The 26622-nt window shown below is 41.0% G+C and overlaps 2 protein-coding genes across 2 annotated transcripts; both read right to left on the reverse strand.

Annotated features, from left to right (window-relative positions):
• Nucleotides 1-1651: 1651 nt before the first annotated feature.
• LOC148085095 (adiponectin receptor protein 2-like) lies at nt 1652-15288 on the reverse strand (the record flags this gene model as incomplete). Its single annotated transcript, XM_087783266.1, has 8 exons — nt 1652-2337; nt 2428-2621; nt 3447-3634; nt 3697-3883; nt 3947-4118; nt 4184-4318; nt 12019-12262; nt 15155-15288. Coding segments are annotated over 8 exons (1383 nt in total), but the record flags the coding sequence as incomplete, so codon positions are not given.
• Nucleotides 15289-17905: 2617 nt separating this feature from the next.
• Nucleotides 17906-23802, reverse strand: LOC148085096 (protein Wnt-5b). Its single transcript, XM_087783267.1, has 5 exons — nt 23702-23802; nt 23463-23622; nt 20658-20950; nt 18307-18465; nt 17906-18226 (listed from the first exon to the last, which is right to left on the reverse strand). The coding sequence occupies exons 1-5, from the start codon at nt 23753-23755 to the stop codon at nt 17927-17929; spliced, it is 966 nt and encodes a 321-aa protein (XP_087639393.1). The 5' UTR covers nt 23756-23802; the 3' UTR covers nt 17906-17926.
• Between the last annotated feature and the right edge of the window lie 2820 nt (nt 23803-26622).

Below are 26622 nucleotides of genomic sequence, written 5' to 3' on the forward strand. Positions count from 1 at the left end.
GGCTCTGTGTGCGCCGGCGCCGGCAGCCAATCAGCGGGCGGCAGAGATGTTGCTCGGGCGCTGATTGGCTGAGAGCGAGGACGTGATGTTTGACCAAACCTTGACTGGAACACGTTTGTTTACGAACATCTCGATCTGCTCCTGGATCTGCTCGCTCTGGACCATCAGCAGGACTTCAAGACCTGAAGGATCCAAACGTGCATCTGTTGCTTACAAACGTTAGGTTGTAAAATAATTAAAATAACGATCGTTTGTATTTTAATTTAAATTCTTTGATTTTTCTGTGACGACAAATATTTGCGACGACCTGGAGCGAGACAATGTTGCGTGACAGCGTCCTCTAGCGGTTTATGTGGTGTATTACCGAACCTTTTTGTTTTTCCAAGTCAACGTTTATTGTTTATTTAATAAATTAGGAAAATACATCAGATCCATCAGAATATTGAATTTAACATTTAAACATGTTGAAACTTTATATTCCCTTATATTAATAATATTTTTTAGGTATGTATTAATATTGTTATACTTATAATTCAATAATTTGTGTATTGCATGTGTGTTAATCATTTAATTATAAATAAAAAAAGAAAAGGATAATTTTACAAATAGAGTTTGATATTCGAATTCCAATAATTAAAAAACTAAATTGTTCTAAATTCAATATTTTATTAATTCGTAGATCACTGAGCGACTTGATCGAACTTTCAGCCAATCATGCGACGCACAGACGATCACGTGACGACGAAGCGGCACTGGCGCGTTAATTTATTGTCATGGAGGATTTCAAGTTATGGTAAAGATTTGAGCTCTTTTTACCTATTTTATTAATTAATGATATAATAATTATAATTGTCTACAGACTTATTTTTGTATAAATTAAATAAAAAAGTTAGACACTCTACTATTGAACCCCATGACGTTAATACATTGACGGTATTTTATTCTCTCGTGTCACCTCCGGGGCTCCGTACTTTACTTACATAACAATAAATCAATATTTACGAATTAAAAACGCATGAAACTTCACTCACTTGTAGTTCAAAACCTGCTGAACAAGGAAGTCAAATGAGATGTTTGTCAACTATTTTTAACATGAGTTAAAATATTTTGTGATATATTAACGCATGATACTAAAAAAATATATATATATTTCCACACGAAAAATACAATAAACTCTGCTCACTTGTAGATTAAAACTCACCGATAGTTATTAAAATAATTATACAAATATGTTTTGGGCACCAATAAAGTGTCATATCTCGATATTTTCATCATGTCAGTAACTGAAAATGTATTATATTGTAAATAAACGAGAGAATAAATAAAATAAAAAAACCTGAGTTATCATCATAATATCAGGTTCTACGAATTGAGTTTTCAGTTGGAGGAAGAGCAGGAAGTGGACCGCACCCAGCGGGGTGGCGAGTACATTAAGCTTTCTCAGAGACGAGGCAGGGCCTCGAGGATGAACCGATAGCGAAGCGGTTAGAGGGCGGAGCACCAAATGAGGTAGAACCCTCATTTATTTAGTAGTAAAATCTTCTTCCTTCCTCTTCTCTGTTGACGTTTCCACGGTAACGCCGTCACAACAGTTGACGGAAGGTGCTGCTGGATCACTTGACGTAAGATACACAAACTAAACCGCCGCAGGTTAATTCAACAAACATCTTTATTGAAACTTTCGTTCAACAACAGTTCAACCGGTCGGGCCTCGAGCTTCCAAACACAAATCAATGATATGAAGAAGAAAAAAAAGCCAAAAGCCAAACAAAAAGCCTCCAGTTTTAACCACTGCGTCGTGCGTTTTCAGATACTTGTGATGACATGATCATTAATAAATAACATAATATATCAGATATTTTTCTTTATTGCATAAAAATAATTAAAAATGATTGAAAAAATACAACAGAAATACTTTGATAAAACATGTTGAATCAACTTTTATCCTCTCACCATCTTTATTTTTTGTTTCTTTTAATATAAACGTCATACAAATCTAGACTCCAATTTTTCTTATTTACATAAAAAAAGCTATAAAGCCGCTGCCGCACCCGTCGAGCTCCTCACGGATCACAAAAGTCTTTAAAGCTCAAAAGTTTGTCGTTTTTAAAAAAAAAAGAGAATCGGCGTCTCCAGTGGTTTTCGCGCTCGAGGACGCGGCGGCGCCCCTCAGTGGTCGACGAGAGAACGGCGGACGCCGCCGGTGTCTCAGACGGCGCCGTCCTCCGCGCAGCCGCCGCCCGCCGTGTAGCGGAACTCCTGCAGGTTGGAGACGCCGTGGAAGTGGACGAAGGCGCCGGCGACGACCAGGATGTGAAACAACTGGTGAGAGTGAAACTGAGAGAGAGAGAGAGAGAGAGGAGGCTCAGACTGATGACATCATCAACAGGAGTGTGTGTGTGTGTGTGTGTGTGTGCGAGTGTGTACCCAGATGTCACATTTGCCGGGGAAGAACCTCTCGGGGATGCGGGCGGCGTAGAGGCAGGCGCCGGTGATGTACAGCGTGGCCATGAGCAGCAGCCAGCCCATCTGACCGATGGTCGTGGCCTTGATGAGACCCTCGCTGATGACGAAGTGCAGCGTCGGGATCACGCCGCTCAGACCCAGACCCACAAACACACCTGAGACACACACACACGTCAGTCACTGGAACACACGCGCGCACATGTACACACAAACATGGAAAAATGCAGGCACACACACAAAGAAATAACACACACCTACACACACACACACACACCTACACACAGATGGAAAAACGTACACACACACACAGATGCAAACCCACACAGACACACGGAAAAACGCACACACGCACGGAAAAACACGCACACACACGCACACCCACAAATAAATAACACACACCTACACACACACACCCACACACAGATGGAAAAACGCACGCACACACACACATATGCAACCCCCCCACACACACACGCGGAAAAATGCACACACACACGCAGAAAAACGCTCACACACACGCGGAAAAACGCTCACACACACAAGGAAAAACGCACACACACAAGGAAAAACACACACACACAAGGAAAAACGCACACACACTCGCGCGCACACACACACACACACACACATATGCAACCCCCCCACACACACGCGGAAAAATGCACACACACACGCAGAAAAACGCTCACACACTTGCAGAAAAACACACACACACACACAAGGAAAAACGCGCACACACACACACACACAAGGAAAAACGCACACACACACATGGAAAAACGCAGGCGCACACACAAATAAATAACACACACCTACACACCTACACACCTACACACCCCCACACATGGAAAAACGCACACAAACACACCACCCCACACACACACACACACACATACACACAAACCCACACACACGCCGAAAACGCGCACACACACACGCGGAAAAACGCGCCCACACACGCACGACTCGCGCCGCCTCACCTGCACGGACTCCTCTGTACTGCGGGGTGGCGAAGAAGTCGCACTGGGACACGGTGATGGCGGCGAGGCCCAGCGTGCAGATGATCATCAGGTAGATGAAGCGGGGCTGAGGCGAGCAGTAGAAGGAGTAGTAGAGCCACGGCACGAAGGAGCCCATGATGAGGAAGGCGATGCCGCTGTAGTCCAGCCTGCCACGGAGAAGACGTCAGAACCGGCTCGATCCCGCCTATGATCCCGGGTCTGGACTTACTTGGAGAAGACCTTGGACACGCCCTCCGAGTGGCAGTAGACCGTGTGGAAGAGCCAGGAGAAGGACAGGCACAGGATGGCGCCCAGGAAGAACATCCCGATCACCACCTTCTCCTGGACCGGAGCCACGAAGGACATGTTGGGTCGGAACATGAACATCAGCCCCAGAGCCAGGAAGAACACGCAGCCTGGAGAGGTTGACACGCCGTTATAAAGCCGCCGCGACCCCCGGGGATCAAAGGTCACGTTACCCAGCAGGTGAGTCCAGATGTTCCCCGTCTCCGTGTGGATCCGGAAGATGCTCCGGAAACAGGCCCGGAACGAGGGCATGGGCGGCCGGTGTCCGTGCAGCAGGTAGTCGTTGTCCTTCAGCCAGTCGGGGAGCACGTCGTGAGGAATGACTCGCCACCGACCCTCCCACACCTGAACCCAGAACATAGATCCGGGTCAATCGATGGAACTCTTCCTGAGGGGTCAGAGGTCGTCACCTTGTGGACGAACTCCTCCATCTTCTCCATGGCGTGGTGCGCCTGCAGCAGGGGAGCCATCCCCAGGAAACGCTCGTCTGGGCTGGACTCGCCTTTCTCCTCCTTCCTCGGTTCTTCACAGCTTGAGGGAACATTCTGAGAAGATTGAACATGTGTTCGGTGAGACTTCCAAGTCTATCAGTGGCTACACACAACATCCAAGTGTATCTGTGTCCAATTTTCAACTGTAATCTAACAATTTTCAACTGTAATCTAACAATTTTCAACTGTAATCTAACAATTTTCAACTATAATCAAACAATTTTCAACTGTAATCTAACAATTTTCAACTGTAATCTAACAATTTTCAACTGTAATCTAACAATTTTCAACTGTAATCTAACAATTTTCAACTGTAATCTAACAATTTTCAACTATAATCAAACAATTTTCAACTGTAATCAAACAATTTTCAACTGTAATCAAACAATTTTCAACTAAAATCAAACAATTTTCAACTATAATCAAACAATTTTCATCTATAATCAAACAATTTTCAACTATAATCAAACAATCAAACAATTTTCAACTGTAATCAAACAATTTTCAACTATAATCAAACAATTTTCAACTGTAATCAAACAATTTTCAACTGTAATCAAACAATTTTCAACTAAAATCAAACAATTTAACTATAATCAAACAATTTTCAACTGTAATCAAACAATTTTCAACTATAATCAAACAATTTTCAACTGTAATCAAACAATTTTCAACTGTAATCAAACAATTTTCAACTGTAATCAAACAATTTTCAACTGTAATCAAACAATTTTCAACTAAAATCAAACAATTTTCAACTATAATCAAACAATTTTCAACTATAATCAAACAATTTTCAACTGTAATCAAACAATTTTCAACTGTAATCAAACAATTTTCAACTGTAATCAAACAATTTTCAACTAAAATCAAACAATTTTCAACTATAATCAAACAATTTTCAACTGTAATCAAACAATTTTCAACTATAATCAAACAATTTTCAACTATAATCAAACAATTTTCAACTGTAATCAAACAATTTTCAACTGTAATCAAACAATTTTCAACTGTAATCAAACAATTTTCAACTGTAATCAAACAATTTTCAACTAAAATCAAACAATTTTCAACTATAATCAAACAATTTTCAACTATAATCAAACAATTTTCAACTGTAATCAAACAATTTTCAACTGTAATCAAACAATTTTCAACTGTAATCAAACAATTTTCAACTAAAATCAAACAATTTTCAACTATAATCAAACAATTTTCAACTGTAATCAAACAATTTTCAACTATAATCAAACAATTTTCAACTATAATCAAACAATTTTCAACTGTAATCAAACAATTTTCAACTGTAATCAAACAATTTTCAACTATAATCAAACAATTTTCAACTGTAATCAAACAATTTTCAACTGTAATCAAACAATTTTCAACTATAATCAAACAATTTTCAACTGTAATCAAACAATTTAACTATAATCAAACAATTTTCAACTAAAATCAAACAATTTTCAACTATAATCAAACAATTTTCAACTGTAATCAAACAATTTTCAACTGTAATCAAACAATTTTCAACTATAATCAAACAATTTTCAACTATAATCAAACAATTTTCAACTGTAATCAAACAATTTTCAACTGTAATCAAACAATTTTCAACTATAATCAAACAATTTTCAACTGTAATCAAACAATTTTCAACGGTAATCAAACAATTTTCAACTGTAATCAAACAATTTTCAACTAAAATCAAACAATTTTCAACTGTAATCAAACAATTTTCAACTAAAATCAAACAATTTTCAACTATAATCAAACAATTTTCAACTATAATCAAACAATTTTCAACTGTAATCAAACAATTTTCAACTGTAATCAAACAATTTTCAACTGTAATCAAACAATTTTCAACTAAAATCAAACAATTTTCAACTATAATCAAACAATTTTCAACTGTAATCAAACAATTTTCAACTATAATCAAACAATTTTCAACTATAATCAAACAATTTTCAACTGTAATCAAACAATTTTCAACTGTAATCAAACAATTTTCAACTATAATCAAACAATTTTCAACTGTAATCAAACAATTTTCAACTGTAATCAAACAATTTTCAACTATAATCAAACAATTTTCAACTGTAATCAAACAATTTAACTATAATCAAACAATTTTCAACTAAAATCAAACAATTTTCAACTATAATCAAACAATTTTCAACTGTAATCAAACAATTTTCAACTGTAATCAAACAATTTTCAACTATAATCAAACAATTTTCAACTATAATCAAACAATTTTCAACTGTAATCAAACAATTTTCAACTGTAATCAAACAATTTTCAACTATAATCAAACAATTTTCAACTGTAATCAAACAATTTTCAACTATAATCAAACAATTTTCAACTATAATCAAACAATTTCCAACAATAATCAAACAATTTTCAACTATAATCAAACAATTTTCAACTGTAATCAAACAATTTTCAACTATAATCAAACAATTTTCAACTATAATCAAACAATTTTCAACTATAATCAAACAATTTTCAACTGTAATCAAACAATTTTCAACTATAATCAAACAATTTTCAACTGTAATCAAACAATTTTCAACTAAAATCAAACAATTTTCAACTGTAATCAGAATAACAGAAGGTCTGAGGCTGACTAATACAGTTTCAGATCCTTCTTCGCCCTGAAGCTCCGCCCCCTCTGGCCTCTGAACACACTGAACTTGCTCACACACACACACACACACACAGACACACACACACACACAGACACACACACACACACACAACATCAGACGGTGTAGCTGGAAGTAACAAAACACTCAACAATCCGAGGCAAAAACATCTGTGTGAATATTTCTGCTTCACAACAACACACTCAAGACACGTCGACGAAACTTTGAACTACAAAACAAATCATGTCGACACGTCAATGATGATATATTTCTATATATATATTATTTATCAACGATATCCTTATGTTTCTGAAAACATCTGCATTTTATAGCTTCACTTTAAAGGTCAACTCAACTCTGGTGTCATTAAACATCAACTAGTATCAACTCTGGTGTCATTAAACATCAACTAGTATCAACTCTGGTGTCATTAAACATCAACTAGTATCAACTCTGGTGTCATTAAACATCAACTAGTATCAACTCTGGTGTCATTAAACATCAACTAGTATCAACTCTGGTGTCATTAAACATCAACTAGTATCGACTCTGGTGTCATTAAACATCAACTAGTATCAACTCTGGTGTCATTAAACATCAACTAGTATCAACTCTGGTGTCATTAAACATCAACTAGTATCAACTCTGGTGTCATTAAACATCAACTAGTATCGACTCTGGTGTCATTAAACATCAACTAGTATCAACTCTGGTGTCATTAAACATCAACTAGTATCAACTCTGGTGTCATTAAACATCAACTAGTATCAACTCTGGTGTCATTAAACATCAACTAGTATCAACTCTGGTGTCTTTAAACATCAACTAGTATCAACTCTGGTGTCTTTAAACATCAACTAGTATCGACTCTGGTGTCATTAAACATCAACTAGTATCAACTCTGGTGTCATTAAACATCAACTAGTATCAACTCTGGTGTCTTTAAACATCAACTAGTATCAACTCTGGTGTCATTAAACATCAACTAGTATCAACTCTGGTGTCATTAAACATCAACTAGTATCAACTCTGGTGTCTTTAAACATCAACTAGTATCAACTCTGGTGTCATTAAACATCAACTAGTATCAACTCTGGTGTCATTAAACATCAACTAGTATCAACTCTGGTGTCATTAAACATCAACTAGTATCGACTCTGGTGTCATTAAACATCAACTAGTACCAACTCTGGTGTCATTAAACATCAACTAGTATCAACTCTGGTGTCATTAAACATCAACTAGTATCAACTCTGGTGTCATTAAACATCAACTAGTATCAACCCTGGTGTCATTAAACATCAACTAGTATCAACTCTGGTGTCATTAAACATCAACTAGTATCAACCCTGGTGTCATTAAACATCAACTAGTATCAACTCTGGTGTCATTAAACATCAACTAGTATCAACTCTGGTGTCTTTAAACATCAACTAGTTGTGTTCTTCAAGACGCAGTAACTTCTCATCATGACCATGTTTTACACTTTATTACTTTATAGTTGCTCTGAAATCTGGACGAACGAGAGGTTACGAGAGTCCATTATGACGTAATAATGACTTCACTCCTCCTCCAGCTGTGATCACGCTTTGTTTATACAACGAGTCCCTTGGAGGTGGAGACTATTGATGAAACGCGGTGACAAACCTCCATGCTTGACCAATCACAGCAGAGTGGGTGTGGTTATGGTCAACAAGATTTCATGTCCAGAAAAACAAGGTGTTTTCAGTGGGAAGCTTCACTAGAAAATGCATGAGATCATAAACATCTGACGTGTCTTTCCTTCAAGGAGTTGAAATGTCGTCAGACGCTGAACCTTCATCCAAACATGGAAACAAACAGCACCGTGACTGACCTCAGACTCACGTTGAGATCAACTCTTCACTCCACCCAGAGTTCACTCCAGAGTCACGTTGAGATCAACTCTTCACTCCACCCAGAGTTCACTCCAGAGTCACGTTGAGATCAACTCTTCACTCCACCCAGAGTTCACTCCAGAATCACGTTGAGATCAACTCTTCACTCCACCCAGAGTTCACTCCAGAGTCACGTTGAGATCAACTCTTCACTCCACCCAGAGTTCACTCCAGAGTCACGTTGAGATCAACTCTTCACTCCACCCAGAGTTCACTCCAGAATCACGTTGAGATCAACTCTTCACTCCACCCAGAGTTCACTCCAGAGTCACGTTGACATCAACTCTTCACTCCACCCAGAGTTCACTCCAGAGTAACGTTGAGATCAACTCTTCACTCCACCCAGAGTTCACTCCAGAATCACGTTGAGATCAACTCTTCACTCCACCCAGAGTTCACTCCAGAATCACGTTGAGATCAACTCTTCACTCCACCCAGAGTTCACTCCAGAGTCACGTTGAGATCAACTCTTCACTCCACCCAGAGTTCACTCCAGAGTAACGTTGAGATCAACTCTTCACTCCACCCAGAGTTCACTCCAGAATCACGTTGAGATCAACTCTTCACTCCACCCAGAGTTCACTCCAGAGTCACGTTGAGATCAACTCTTCACTCCACCCAGAGTTCACTCCAGAGTAACGTTGAGATCAACTCTTCACTCCACCCAGAGTTCACTCCAGAATCACGTTGAGATCAACTCTTCACTCCACCCAGAGTTCACTCCAGAATCACGTTGAGATCAACTCTTCACTCCACCCAGAGTTAACTCCAGAGTCACGTTGAGATCAACTCTTCACTCCACCCAGAGTTCACTCCACAATCACGTTGAGATCAACTCTTCACTCCACCCAGAGTTCACTCCAGAGTCACGTTGAGATCAACTCTTCACTCCACCCAGAATTCACTCCAGAGTCACGTTGACATCAACTCTTCACTCCACCCAGAGTTCACTCCAGAGTCACGTTGACATCAACTCTTCACTCCACTCAGAGTTCACTCCAGAGTCACGTTGAGATCAACTCTTCACTCCACCCAGAGTTCACTCCAGAGTAATGTTGAGATCAACATTTCACTCCACCCAGAGTTCACTCCAGAGTCACGTTGAGATCAACTCTTCACTCCACCCAGAGTTCACTCCAGAGTCACGTTGAGATCAACTCTTCACTCCACCCAGAGTTCACTCCAGAGTCACGTTGAGATCAACTCTTCACTCCATCCAGAGTTCACTCCAGAGTCACGTTGACATCAACTCTTCACTCCATCCAGAGTTCACTCCAGAGTCACGTTGAGATCAACTCTTCACTCCACTGAGAGTTCACTCCAGAGTCACGTTGAGATCAACTCTTCACTCCACCCAGAGTTCACTCCAGAATCACGTTGAGATCAACTCTTCACTCCACCCAGAGTTCACTCCAGAGTCACGTTGAGATCAACTCTTCACTCCACCCAGAGTTCACTCCAGAGTCACGTTGAGATCAACTCTTCACTCCACCCAGAGTTCACTCCAGAGTCACGTTGAGATCAACTCTTCACTCCACCCAGAGTTCACTCCAGAGTCACGTTGAGATCAACTCTTCACTCCACCCAGAGTTCACTCCAGAGTCACGTTGAGATCAACTCTTCACTCCACCCAGAGTTCACTCCAGAGTCACGTTGAGATCAACTCTTCACTCCACCCAGAGTTCACTCCAGAGTCACGTTGAGATCAACTCTTCACTCCACCCAGAGTTCACTCCAGAGTCACGTTGAGATCAACTCTTCACTCCACCCAGAGTTCACTCCAGAGTCACGTTGAGATCAACTCTTCACTCCACTGAGAGTTCACTCCAGAGTCACGTTGACATCAACTCTTCACTCCACTCAGAGTTCACTCCAGAGTCACGTTGAGATCAACTCTTCACTCCACCCAGAGTTCACTCCAGAGTCACGTTGAGATCAACTCTTCACTCCACCCAGAGTTCACTCCAGAGTCACGTTGAGATCAACTCTTCACTCCACCCAGAGTTCACTCCAGAATCACGTTGCAACCAAATATCAACTGGTGTTGAAGCTAATTATAGAAGGTCGTACACACACATCTACCTCGGGTACACACTGACCCCCCGACACTTCTGGGAAGGTACCACAGTAAAAACAGGTGCGACTTTTGTCCGACACGTGACCCACTGAAGGACATCCTAGCGTCCCGAGCTCGTCGGAACCACCAGGCTTGACCCTAAACATCGATGTGGATCTATAGTGAAAACAACAAATACAACAACAACACATGTATCTGCTGAGCAGTGAATCACTCGCTGGTTTCATCATCTTAAAACTTCTGCTTCAGACGTGATTACAAAAGACTGTCGGTATAATAATGTCATTCATGGAACTTTAACGTGCATTTGAACGTCCAACCATCAGATGAACCTTCTTGTGAAAGCACTAGTGGGATTTTTAAGGGTTTTAGATGTGATGGGGTACCAGCTTCACAGTACAGTATGATAGGGTACCAGCTTCACGGTACAGTATAATAGGGTACCAGCTTCACGGTACAGTATGATAGGGTACCAGCTTCACGGTACAGTATGATAGGGTACCAGCTTCACGGTACAGTATGATAGGGTACCAGCTTCACGGTACAGTATGATAGGGTACCAGCTTCACGGTACAGTATGATAGGGTACCAGCTTCACGGTACAGTATAATAGGGTACCAGCTTCACGGTACAGTATGATAGGGTACCAGCTTCACGGTACAGTATGATAGGGTACCAGCTTCACGGTACAGTATAATAGGGTACCAGCTTCACGGTACAGTATAATAGGGTACCAGCTTCACAGTACAGTATGATAGGGTACCAGCTTCACAGTACAGTATGATAGGGTACCAGCTTCACGGAACAGTATAATAGGGTACCAGCTTCACGGTACAGTATAATAGGGTACCAGCTTCACAGTACAGTATGATAGGGTACCAGCTTCACGGGACAGTATGATAGGGTACCAGCTTCACGGCACAGTATAATAGGGTACCAGCTTCACAGTACAGTATGATAGGGTACCAGCTTCACGGGACAGTATGATAGGGTACCAGCTTCACGGTACAGTATAATAGGGTACCAGCTTCATAGTACAGTATGATAGGGTACCAGCTTCAAAGTACAGTATGATGGGTTATAGGCGGACGTTTCTGGGTAACTGACCTGGTCTGTGAGGCACTTTGAGCTGCTGAGGTCCCCTGAGGAGGATTCTGGGCCGACTGACTGGCCATCCTCTGTGCTCTCAGAGCATGTGGTCTGTTCTGCCAATTTTCTGTGCCTCAGCAAGAAGGCCGGGCCCTCTGGCCCACTCCTCTCTCCTCCGTCCAGGTTGACTCGCTGGACTGACCTCCTCCAGGAATCCGAAATATCTCCGTCAAAGAGAAGCGTCTGAGGGTCCCGAGTGAACCTGCCAGGAATAAACAAAACCTTTTGATGAGCGCTCGTGTCTGTGGACTCACAATTCAACATGTCGACACGTCTTAATACCTAAAGTAAAAATAGAAGAGTTGTTGAACTAGACCTCCTACATGACTAGCACTTTTTTGTGGTTCGTAAAGAAATACTTCAGAAGTACTTAACATCGAAACATCCTTCATTTTTCAGTGTCAAGTTTCTGTATCCATGCTTTATAAAAAACTAATAATGTGGGGATTTTTCAGGAGGAAACTAATAAGTGACAAAGTCAGTGAACATATCAATCTGTCACTTGTTATCAAGTGGGGGTTTTTTTCACAGTAAACTATGTTGTTCATTTTTATCTGTAAGATAACAGCTCATTTACTAAGACTGAAAAATGTAACTCAAGATATGCAGTAAGTGTCATTTATTTTCCTTTTTCTTTTAGCGTTGGTTTCATACCATTGGTATTCAAAAAAAAAAAAATTGTTCGAACCCTGTATCGAAATAAAGGTATAAGTATCAAAATAGTATTGGAATGTTTTTATCAATACCCGGCTCTAGACGTGGCTGAACAAGGGAGACGATTTCAGGTGGAAATCTCCACCGGATGATTTAGGTCGGATTAGACAAGAGACGTTGGCCAAGAAACTAGTGAGTTCATTTACATCATCGATTCAAAGCATGAGGTCAGAGGTCACAGCCTGAGGTCAGATCTGCAGCTTCAGGAAATTTAAATGTAGTTTCAGCTGAGCCGAAAACCCGTGTAACCAGAAGCACCGAAATAACTGAGGCACTGAAGGCAACACGGTAGAAAGACATACCAGAAAAACCAGAAAGGTCAATGAGGACCAGGAGGTGCTCTCTGAACGGTTTCTGTGTCCAGGCCTGTCAGGAGGTTCTATTGACGTCATCGAGTTCCTAGTCTACCTGCAACACTGCTTATCCAGCCACAAAACATGCCACAGACGGTTGAGCAACACAATGACAGGGTATGGACTTAGGTCTTTGGACGTCTCTTGTTCATGTGTCTTGATCTAAAGAAGATAAAGACGCATCGGCTGATCTCAACAACACTCTATTATGACCACAGCTATGGGGCCGGAGGGGGTCACATGTGCTGCTCCTGGTCAAAGTTAAACTAAACACTGAGAGTCTGAGTCAGCGCTTTCTATTTTCGTGTTAGATTGAATTTTTAGATCAATTATCTTGAATTTTTGATGAATAAATCTTCTTCCCCTAAATAGAAATAAAGTTCCTTCAGTTCCTTTTAAAGCTCTTTGAATTTAGAATCTTAAAATGAGGACGTATATAATCAAATTAAATGTTTACGTATATTTACATCATGACAAATTAACTTTTTTTGTCTGTTTTGTTTGATTGACAACAGTCTCGCTAAATAAAGTAACCCTTTATTAAAGTTAACTACCGCCTCTGGAACACAGTACAAACATGACGGTTTGGTTTGAATAAATAGTGTGACTTGGACCGGGTTGTGTTTTAATCATATACCTGTATATACTAGGTATGTGTGTATTTTTCGTCACTCTTTTGTATCCAGTTTCTTTGTTGAGCAAGCTTTCCAATGATACCAACCTTTTTTTATTTTAAAGGTGTAAATATTAGGCAAGTTATGACAAGTTGAAACACAGGTTTAACACAAAGGTCGCACCTAAAATATTGAAGACATTATTGAGAAGGTTGACTTTCTTCAAGTGTATCACAGGAAAGTTAAATCACTGCGATTGTTTTTAGAAGATCTGTCTTGCAAATAATACTAGTTTCAAAGGAATTAATCTTTAAATTTAACACACAATCACTACTTCTTGTTACCAGAGTTCACTTTAAAAGTTTCTCCACCATATTACGATTTTTCTACTTTATTTTGTCCATTTTTTTTTTTTAAACAATCATAATGTAAGTAAGTAAGTAAATAATTTGTATTTATATAGAGCTTTTCCAGACCAGGGTCACAAAGCGCTTAAACAAACAAAACAAAATTCAATAAAATATTTACTTTAAAAGGTCAAGATAATACTGAGAACCACACAGGAGTTCCAGAGAATGTAACTATTTACGAACGTTAACTAACACATCTCTGGAATATAAAGGTTTTAAATAAAAGATTGTAAAAAGGTATAAACATGACGTTTTGGTTTGAGCCCCGTTCATAACGTCGTGACGGACTCCGCTCTCGTAACCGCTCGTTCGCCCAGAATCAAACGGGGGAAGAACTTAATAAACTTTAAAAACATGGTCACGATGAGAAAAAAAAAACACTTCAGCATTTCAAACATGCGAGTCAGAGAGAAATAAAGTTTGACATCAGTTGATCTTAAAGACATTTTGGACCAATTTTAAATCGCTATAACTTCATAACTTCATATAAATCCATTTATTTAAAACCGTTTCTACTGCGTTGAACGTATTTGAAGAACAACGTGACACGTGAACTTACGACAACTGCCGTAACCAAAAACCTGACGTAAACCAACCTCAAAAAAAGAAAGACGTGAAACAATGACACGGTTGTGTTTGTTGTCAACATCAAGAGGTTGTGTTTGTGTCGAAGGTCCAGAGAGAGTCTGCTGAACACGTGACACCAACAAGCTGGGGTTTGTTTACACCGAGCTAACAGCTGCTAACCCGAGCTACGACACCGCGGAGCGGAACCAAAGTGTCGAACACACGCGCGTTGTTTCGGAGACACTCGTGCGCGTGTCCAGGTGTCGTCGTGAGGACGTGAACCCGGTCTGTGGTCCAGAACCAGCAGCTGCTGTTGATCCTCTTGTTGTTGTGACACCGTTAGCCGCGACGATGCTAACGACGCTAAAGTCGCGACAAGACCCGGGAAAAGTGAACCCGAACGCGGTTCCGACCCCGCCTGGACTCCCGAACTCACCTGCTGTCCGTCGGACCAGAAGCTCGTCTTCTCGTGGACCTGGACAGTGAGGAGAGTTCTGGTCTGCGGACTGACCTCACTGACGTCTCGCCACAGCGTACTGACGCGCCCTCGCATGAGCGACCGGCAGCCAATCAGGAGCCTCCGAAGGAAGCGCTCGACCAATCGCGCTCGACGCGGAAGTTGCGGAGAGAAAAACACAATTGTAGTTTTTCAGGCGAACTTAAAAAAAAAAAAAAAAAACTTGTTCAACTAATACTTTTTTATCTCGGAAATAAAAAATCGCGTTTCTCTGAGTTCACGAAGCGAACCGTGACTTTTGGATCCAGACTTTATGGTGAGTTGAGGACCAGGCCTGTTGGGTTCTTTGTCAGAGGTTCTGGTCTGAGTCAGCAACTGGTTTCTCTGTCGAACCCTGTTTAATAAACAGTGTTTATTATCTTATAATCCCTTCAGTTATCTATACAAAGACACACACAGGTGTTCAGAACCGGTTCTTCTGGTGGTTCTGGTCCTGAGATTCAAAGTGAGATTCAAACCCATGAGGCAACAAATATTTGGTTCATGTTAGAAGTTTTATTAATAAAGCTTATAAACGACATTTAACTGATGAAACACATACAGACTTACACTTAAAAATAAAGAGGACAACCTGGAAAAAATTAAATTGTAAAATAGATGTTTAGATTTTGATAACACAAGAATAAAAATATGTTTAAAGTGATGGTTCACCCAACAAGTATTACTCGTGTTCTACTCTCATGTCGAGTAATGTTTTTTTCAGAGTATTCTGTTATTTTTAGAATTGTAGACAAAAATGTTTGTTTGTTTGACTGTAGTATTAGAAAGTAAAGTGGAAGCTCTCACGATATTAAGCGTTTCCTGTCTGTGTAGCATGTTAGCATTTTAGCTTCTGCTACAAACTATCTTAAAATATAGACTTTTTTATTATTATTTGTTATTTTCAGAACATGTCGAGTCTCCAACACAAGATGGACGTTACAGTCGAGCAGTTTATTTGTATGTTTTTAAGTGTCTTTTTGGACGAAGATGAAGACGAAGATATTAAGCGTTTCCTGTCTGTGTAGCATGTTAGCATTTTAGCTACAAACTATCTTAAAATATAGACTTTTTTATTATTATTTGTTATTTTCAGAACATGTCGAGTCTTCAACACAAGATGGACGTTACAGTCGAGCAGTTTATTTGTATGTTTTTAAGTGTCTTTTTGGACGAAGATGAAGGCGAAGATATTAAGCGTTTCCTGTCTGTGTAGCATGTTAGCATTTTAGCTACAAACTATCTTAAAATATAGACTTTTTTATTATTATTTGTTATTTTCAGAACATGTCGAGTCTCCAACACAAGATGGACGTTACAGTCGAGCAGTTTATTTGTATGTTTTTAAGTGTCTTTTTGGACGAAGATGAAGACGGAGATATTAAGCGTTTCCTGTCTGTGTAGCATGTTAGCATTTTAGCTACAAACTATCTTAAAATATAGACTTTTTTATTATTATTTGTTATTTTCAGAACATGTCGAGTCTTCAACACGAGAGTTGACGTTACAGTCGAGCAGTATATTTGTATGTTTTTAAGTGTCTTTTTGGACGAAGATGAAGACGAAGACATTAAGCGTTTCCTGTCTGTGTAGCATGTTAGCATTTTAGCTTCTGCTACAAACTATCTTAAAGTTTAGACTTTTTTCGTTATTTTCAGAACACGTAGAGTCTTCAACACGAGAGTTGACGTTACAGTCTAGCAGTTTATTTAAATGTTTTTAAGTGTCTTATTGGACGAAGATGAAGATATTAAGCGTTTCCTGTCTGTGTAGCATGTTAGCATTTTAGCTTCTGCTACAAACTATCTTAAAGTTTAGACTTTTTTCGTTATTTTCAGAACACGTCGAGTCTTTAACACGAGATGGACGTTACAGTCGAGCAGTTTATTTAAATGTTTTTAAGTGTCTTATTGGACGAAGATGAAGACGAAGACGACCGAGCTCCAGTCGCTACATTAAAATGAACAAATACCAAATACCTCGATAGTGCTCGTCTGTAACGTCCCTCTTGGATCGAAGCTCCACATGTTCAAATGTTTAGTTAAAATCGTTCGTAGCTGAAGAATAACATGCGATACAGACAGGAAGTTCTCCAGGTAAATATCACCTGCACTTCCTTTGTTTTTTCCCAACAATTCCTCAGTTTGGAGGTATTTGAGTGTTTTTAAGTGTTTTTTCGGACGAAGACGAAGACGACTGAGCTCCAGTCGCTACATTAAAATGAACAAACATTTTTGTCTGTAACTGTAAAAAGAAACACTTTACTCTGAAAATAATCCCAACATTAGTCAACATGAGTGAAGTTACTTCAAGGTAGCGTGTACTTTGCAGTTCTCTGCCGTGAAGGATACTTTTAATACTCGACGATGAAGACAATAGTGTGTTCAAGTGTGCGTTCAGTTGTCAGATTGTTCAGCAACACAACTGTTTGTCACATGACACGCTCCAGGTTCGGTTCCAGGCGTCAAACCTTTTGTCAAAGTGTTCTGTTGCGGCTCGACTCGAACGTGTCGGCGACTGATCTTCACCAGGGTCTCTGAGAGTCCGAAGTCCTAAAGTCCTAAAGTTCCGGAGCCAGTTCTCAGAGGACGGGTCCCGTCCAGAGTTTCTCCGACGCAGGATCGACTGGATTTTTTAAATAGTCTTATCAAGGCTCCAGCTGCTCCCTTCACACCGGCTACAAAAAGTTCTGGTTCCGGTCCATCAGCCGGGTCACTTACACACGAACTGGTCCACCAGCGTGGAGCAGCGTTTGCACTTGACGTAGCAGCACCAGTGGAACTTGCAGTGGCAGCGCTCGTGCTTGAGGGTCTTGAACTGGTCGTAGCCTCGGCCGCAGCACAGGAGCTCGCAGCCGTCCACGCCCTCCGAGGTCTTGTTGCACTGGCGGCCCCGCGTGCCCAGGGACCCCGTGGTCTCGTTGTGGAGGCAGTAGTCGGGGCTGGGGTCGATGTAGACCAGGTCCTCGGGCGTGGGCGCGTTGAAGCGTTTGTCCAGCAGCTCCAGTTTGCCCTGAAAACACACCGAACGGTCGTACGTTAGTTGAAGTTCGGCGAAGGAGCTTCTGTCGAGGTCAAGGTCGAGGTCGTCACCTTGCGGCCGATCTTCATGGCCGCCGCGCCGTCGTACTTCTCCTTCAGGAACTCGCCCACTCGCCTGAAGTCGGCCAGTTGGAGCCAACAGGTCTTCAGGCTGCAGGACCCGGAGACTCCGTGGCACTTGCAGGCCACCGTGGCTAAGTTGTAGACGGCCTGCAGGGGGCGCAACCGTTAGTTACACACATATGTACGTACACAAGTGAACAGACTCACACACACTAGATCTGTGTCTCAAGTACACACTTCTCTTAGTGCACTGGTTAGTATCATCAGGATAGTGTACGTACTAACTAGTAACTAATCCTCCACAGATAGTATGTCTCAAATCAAACTCTGCTGCTACACACTAACAGGAAATGACGCGACAGCTTCTTCTTCTACTACTATTTAAGGATGATTTCAAGCAGCTGTAGGAACACTATTGCCACCTGCTGGCAGCACGTTTGGTTTCAAGAAATATGAGAAATATTGACGAGATATTTACGACAGTAGTAGTAGTGGTAGAAGAAGTACAATAATTAGTAGTAGAAGTATAATAATTAGTAGTAGAAGTAGTAGAAGAAGAAGTAGAATAATTAGTAGTAGAAGAAGTAGAATAATTAGTAGTAGAAGTAGTAGTAGAAGAAGTAGAATAATTAGTAGTAGTAGTAGTAGTAGTAGAATATGGAGCACTACATTTCAAATACTAAGAATTGAGACGCACTAATGCACTTAAAATACTAGGTATAAGTACACAAGTACACGGTTACACAATATCACAGTGTGTTTATTTGTGTGTTTTAGTGTGTGTATTTTAGAGCGAAGTACACTGAAGTACACACTCAAACTGTCCTCGAGGTTCCTGTACTTCACTCAAAGTATTCAGTAAAATAAAAATGCAACAAACTTTGTGTTGATCAACAACAATCTCCACAAACCTTCACCTTTGACCTCGGACAAAGTGCCAAACACACACACACACACACACACACACACACACACACACACACACACACACACACACACACACACACACAGACACACACATCCTGTGATTACACTTCTCTTGGTCAAATTGACATTTATCAAGGCTGTGTGTGTGTGTGTGTGTGTGTGTGTGTGTGTGTGTGTGTGTGTGTGTGTGTGTGTGTGTGTGTGTGTGAGAGAGTGTTTGTTACTATGTGAGAGTTTTCTCACAGTTTGTGTGTCTTGGTGTGTGTTTGTGACAGTGTGTATGAGGAGGTTGTGTATCTGTGTGCGATTGTGCAAGTGTGTGATGATGTGTTTTTTAACACTGTATGTTTTTGTTTATGTAAGTATGTATGAGTGTATGTGTTTGTGAGTGTGTGTGCAAGTTTATGATGATGGGTTTTTGAGACTGTATGTGTGTGTTTGTGAGTGTCTTAGGGGTTGTGTTGGCGAGAGTGTGATTGTGACAGTGTGTGATGATGTGTTTGTGTATAATTGTTTATGTTTGTTAGAATGTGTGCTTGAGAGTCTGTGAGTGTGTCCTTGTTGTGTATCTTTTTCTGTGAAAGGGTAGAGCCATGAACACCCATGAAGTCTCGCACACTCACACACACATACAGACACACACTGACACACACATACACACATAAAAAACACACTCACACACGTATACAAACACACACACATACAATCACACTCACAAACAAACACACACACACATACACACACACACTCACACACTCACACACACACACACTCACACACTCACACACACATATACAAACACACACATATACAAACACTCACACACACACTCACACACTCTCACACACACACATATACAAACACACACATATACAAACACTCACACTCACTCACACATATACAAACACTCACACTCTCACACACACACACACACACACACACACACACACAAAAACAAACACACTAACACACACACATACTCACTCACACACACACATACTCACTCACACACACACACATACTCACTCACACACACATACACTCACCCCCACACACATACACACACTCACACACACACTCACACACACTCACCCCCACACACATACACACACTCACACTCACACATACTCACTCACACTCACACACACACACACATACACACACACACTCACCCCCACACACCCCCACACACTCACACACACACACACACACACACACACACTCACACACACTCACCCCCACACACATACACACACTCACACTCACACATACTCACTCACACACGCACATACTCACTCACACACACACACACACACACACACACACACACACACTCACACACACACACACACTCACAAACACACACACACTCACACACACTCACAAACACACACACACTCACACACACTCACCTGGCGTCCGGCCTCGTTGTTCTGCAGGTTCATCAAGGTTCTAGCATGTTCTCCAGATCCTCGTGGAAAGTTCTTCTCTCTCTCTCTGGCGTCCACGAACTCTCGGGTGAAGCGGTACCCATAATGCACGTTGTCGCCGCAGCCCCCCCACAGCCAGTCCCGCGGGAGGTCGCGGGGTCGTCCGGCGCGGCTGCAGCCACAGGTGGACAGCTCGCCCTCGCGACACGCCCGGCTCACGGCGTTGACCACGCCCGCCGCGCTGATGGCGAAGGTGAAGGCCGTTTCTCTGGAGCCTGCGACAGAATCACACCGTCAACCTTCGACCTTCAACCTCGACATTCACTTCAACTCATGGACGACCTTGACCCCAGACTTTAGTGTGTTTTTCCACTTTCACTTGACCTTTGACCTTCTGGTAAATTCATCTCCTCACACCAAGAAACTTCATTCAATTTTAAAAATAATTTTGTCTACTTACTACCATGAATACTACTACTTTTTATACTTATACTTTTACTATTAAGTTTATTACAAATTTGTCTACTACTTATTATTCTACTACTACTACCACTACAAGTTATTCTACTACTAATTATTCTACTACTACTACCACTACAAGTTATTCTACTACTAATTATTCTACTTCTACTACTAATTATTCTACCTCTTCTACTACTACTACTTTTACTACTAATAATTATTCTACTTCATCTACCACTACTACTACTACTAATTATTCTACTTCTACTACTAATTATTCTACTTCATCTACTACTACTACTACTACAAGTTATTCTACTACTAATTATTCTACTTCTACTACTAATTATTCTACCTCTTCTACTACTACTACTTTTACTACTAATAATTATTCTACTTCATCTACCACTACTACTACTACAAGTTATTCTACTACTAATTATTCTACTTCTTCTACTACTACTACTTTTACTACTACTAATTATTCTACTTCATCTAATACTACTATTAACACTAATTATTCTACTACTACTACTACTAATTATTCTACTTCTACTACTAATTATTCTACTTCATCTACTACTACCACTACAAGTTATTCTACTACTAATTATTCTACCTTATCTACTACTACAACTAACACTAATTATTCTACTACTACTACAAATAATAATTATTCTACTACTAATTATTCCACTTCTTCTACCACTACTTCTGCTACTGATTATTCTACTTCTTCTACTACACATTATTCTACTACTACTCCTACTTCTACTATTAATTGTTGTACATCTTCTACTACTAATTATTCTACTTCTACTGCTAATTATTTTACTTCTTCTAGTACTACTACTTTTACTACTACTAATTATTCTACTTCTACTACTAATAATAATAGTAATTATTATTCTTCTACTACTCATTATTCTACTACTACTCCTACTTCTACTATTAATTGTTGTACATCTTCTACTACCAATTATTCTACCTCTTCTACTACTATTACTTCTACGAGTACTTCTACTATTAATTATACCACTTTTATCTTCTTCCTTTTCTTCTTTTTTCACAACCTTTATCAGTTCATTTCAATGTTTTCAGTCTTTTTCCTTCACGCCATCATTTCAACTGTTTACACACATTTTTACTTTGAAAACTAATTCAATACTTTCAAGCATTTCTGTTTTAAACATTCAGCGTTGAAACTGCAATTCTTCTAGTGTATATAGCTTTATAAAAACAACAGCAGTGTACATGAAATATAGTTCAAAATTAAATCAGTTAAAACACTAGAATTACACAATAAAATAAAACAAGTAAATGTCACTGAAACCGCTTCAGTTGAGTCTCATGCAGGGAATAAAACTAGGTTTTAGTGAGAGTACACGTCTATTACTGGGTAATAATCCAACATGTTCGTACTGGTACTGACACCAATATCGTAATACTGGTGCCTTTACTTTTTCCTAATACTATTTTTAAATCTAACTAAAATGAAATGACAAAACATCGGTACATTTCCACTTTAAGTAAATCCTTAGAATAAAAAGCAGATAATATTAAAGTGTAAAAGAACCTAAGAAGTAAAAATGTTTTTGATGTTCTTTAACTTTTTTTCTCAGTTTTTCTTCGGATAAACCCAAACATTATCAGGTTCTAAACACGCGTCGGTTCCGACAGACGTGTTCCTCGACACTACGGAACCCGGTCAGACCCGCAGACCTTGTGTATTGGGCTCAGACCTGGAGGTGAAACTGGAATTACCATGAGAAGTGAAGATCTTTATGACCTCATTTCAAAGTCGGAACCTTCAGTTCTGCGCCTCCGTATAATAAACGTTTTACGAGCGCGTGACGTCACTGTCAACCTCCCCGTCCGTCACGGCGCCAGAATTTTTTTTTTTTTAAAGTCTGTCTCAGGAGAAAATCAAACGTAGACCCTCATGGTCCCTCGAGGTCCCTCCTGGACCCTCATGGTCCCTCGAGGTCCCTCCTGGACCCTCATGGTCCCGGGGTCTGAGCGCGGGTCGCGGGGGGCCGGACTGGAACCCAGTCTTCAGGGAACTTCAAACAGGATGTTTCTGGCCCGTGTCAGACCCTCAGCGCATTTCAAAAGACCCCCACAACAAAGGCGGGTGACACCTCGAGCGGGGGGGCCCGGGGCCCTCGGACACTGGGGCGGGGAGCCGCAGACATGGCCGCGGTCACACCTCCACTGTCTGCCCGCTGCAGGATCTCACACGTACGTGTCGATGAGGGCTCGACCTGAGACCCTCTCTAGGGTGACCCCCCCCCCACCCCTCCTCGCGCACGCGCGCGCGCTCACCTCTCTGCAGCACCTGCCCGAACACGGACGCGTCGCCCACCGTGCTGCAGTTCCAGCGCCGGTGCCGGAACTGGTTCTGACACTCTTGGATCCCGCTCTGGGCTCCTTCTGCGATGTGGCTCATGTGGTCCTGGTAGAGCTGGCACAGCTTCTTCTGACCCTGCACACACACACGCACGCGCGCACACACACCAAGTTAGAAACCACTCGTTGGATCCTGATCGAAAGGGCACGCGGACCTGAGAGAGGCCAGTCAGCTGACTGCACAGAGGCTGAGCTCCGATGATGAACATCTCTGGACGCTGGGCTGGGTTCAGACCCAGAGACCTGTGAGAGACAAGAGATGGACATCATGGTGAAGAAGATGATGAAGATGAAGATGAAGATGAAGATGATGATGATGAAGATGATGATGAAGAAGATGAAGATGAAGATGAAGATGAAAATGAAAATGAAAATGAAGATGAAGATGATGATGATGATGATGATGATGATGATGATGATGATGATGTTTGTAATTAAGTAAGTAATATTTATTTGTATAGCGCTCTTCCAGACCAGGGTCACAAAGCGCTTAAACAATCAAAACAATATTTAATAAAGTATATATTTTAAAGATCAAGATAAAACTGATAACACAACAGGAGTTCCAGAAAATCAAGGAAAAGCCTGAACAAATAGAAACGTCTTAAGATGTTTCTTAAAGGAGTCAGTAGATCATCAAGAGCAAAGAGAGAGAAGATCGTTCCAAAGCTTAGAAGCAACAGCCTGAAAAGATTTCTCTCCTCTGGTCCAGAAGTTCAGGAACCATCAGTAGATTCTGATCCACAGACCTCAGAGCCTGAGCTGGGGTGTAAGTCTGGATCAGATCAGTGATGGAAGGTCTGACCATGAATAGATCTGAAAGTAAGAACCAGAATTTTAAAATGATCCTGAAAGAAACTGGAAGCCAGTGAAGAGTTTTAAGGATCTGAGAAATGTGAGTTCTTCTACTAGAGCGGGTCAGAATTCTCACTGCAGAGTTTTGAATCAACTGCAGACGAGACAAGATCCTTCTTGTTAAGACATGAAAACAAACTGTTACAATAGTCCAGACGAGAAGAAACAAACACATGGATTATAAGATCCAGATCATGTTCCGACAACATTTTCCTAAGTTTAGAGATTTTTCTCACTTGAAGGAAACAGTTTCTGGTCAGTTTTCTTCAGTGTCGAACAAGAGACATGTCTTTATCAAATACAACACCCAGGTCTCTCAGGCTCAGTTTGACAGACTGACATAAGTCACTCAAGTACTGACTCAACCCTGGAATCTTATCATCAACAACAATCACCAGAGTTTCAGTTTTGTCCACATTTAGCTGTAAAGTGTTTTCACTCATTGTTTGATTTCTAGCAAACAATTGACTAAGTTCAGCCTCTGGGGCTCAGTTGGATCAACAGAGCAGTAGAGCTGGATGTCATCAGCAAACATGTGATAAGAAACATCTGGAAATCTCTGAATGATTTTATCGAGGGGAATCAAGTACAGCAAAAACAATGAAGGACCCAGAACAGAACCTTGAGGGACTCCACACAACACACCCGCTGATTCAGACCTCATTTGATTGGCAGATACACTAAATTCTAACACAGACCCAGACAGTCTTCATCCCTCAGTCTTATCAGCAGGATCTGGTGATCAACTGTGTCAAAGGCTGAGGACAGATCCAAGAGAACCAGAACATCATGATGTCACTGGACACCTTCAATAAAGCTGTCTCCGTAGAGTGATTAAATTATGGTGTGGTGATGATGATGATGATGACGATGACGATGATGATGTTGATGATGTTGATGATGATGAAGATGAAGATTAAGATGATGATGAAGATGAAGGTGAAGATGATGATGATGAAGATTAAGATGATGATGAAGGTGATGATGATGATGATGATGATGATGATGATGATGATGATGATGATGATGATGGTGAAGATGATGAAGATGTTGATGATGTTGATGATGATGATGAAGATTAAGATGATGATGAAGATGATGAAGATTAAGATGATGATGAAGGTGAAGATGAAGATGAAGATGATGATGAAGATGAAGGTGAAGATGATGATGATGAAGATGAAGGTGAAGATGATGATGAAGATGAAGATGAAGGTGAAGATGAAGATTAAGATGAAGATGATGAAGATGATGATAAAGATGAAGATGAAGATGATGAAGATGATGAAGATTAAGATGATGATGAAGATGAAGATGATCATAATGATGATGAAGATTAAGATGAAGATGAAGATGATAAAGATGACACACACACACACACACACTTATATGATCTCTCTCTTCTCTTCTGTGTGTGTGTTTTAAACACACATGTTGTGTATATGAACTACACATGTATAAAGAACATTCAGACATTAAGGAGTTTTAGAAAAAAACATTAAAAATAAACATTAAATAACAGAAGAAAACGATAAAATAAACATTTACTTATTACACTTAAATTTTCACACACACACACACACACACACACACACACCACACACACACCCCCACACACACACACCACACACACACCACACACACACCACACACACACACACACACACACACACGCACACACGCTGGCAGCGCCATTTGTGGGTCACTGAGGGAAAATATTGTGACAGTCCCTCGACATTTGTTCTCCACCGACACACGCGCACGCGCAACTCACCACCAGGAGCTCCCGTCCACGCGCGTCAGTTCGAAGCAGGAGCAGAAGAAGAAGAGGATCAGGACCCTGGAGGATCTGACCCGCATCGTCCGTCCCGGGCCGTGCTCGTGCGGGGTCATGATGTGGTGTCCGGAGGGGCTGAGGCGCACGTGCGTCCAGGTGTGTCCAGGTGCGTCCAGGTGCGTCCAGGTGCGTCCAGGTGCGTCCAGGTGCGTCCAGGTGAAGCTCGGTCCAGGCGCAGGTAAAATCCTCGATCCTCGGGTCCAAGCGCGTGTTTCTCCTGCGACTCGTTCGCGGGTCTCGAACCAGTGACTGCGTTTTCTCCCCCAAGACCACACACACCTCCTTCCTGCGCCCCCTCCTCCCATCCCCGCCCCTCACCCCTCGACACCCCCAAAAACCACTTCACACTCACGACCTGAAACACTTGAATTCATCACATTTATC

The sequence above is a fragment of the Callionymus lyra genome, chromosome 2 (assembly GCF_982586985.1).
Source record: "Callionymus lyra chromosome 2, fCalLyr1.hap1.1, whole genome shotgun sequence".
NCBI lineage: Eukaryota > Metazoa > Chordata > Actinopteri > Syngnathiformes > Callionymidae > Callionymus > Callionymus lyra.

Excerpts from the sequence above, each read along its gene's own strand:
- LOC148085096 (XM_087783267.1), bottom strand. The coding sequence starts at position 23,755 with ATGTTCATCATCGGAGCTCAGCCTCTGTGCAGTCAGCTGACTGGCCTC. Across the intron at positions 23,623-23,701 it reads AGCTGACTGGCCTCTCTCAG|GGTCAGAAGAAGCTGTGCCA; the intron begins GTCCGCGTGCCC and ends GTGTGTGTGCAG. Across the intron at positions 18,466-20,657 it reads ACAACGAGGCCGGACGCCAG|GCCGTCTACAACTTAGCCAC; the intron begins GTGAGTGTGTGT and ends CGCCCCCTGCAG.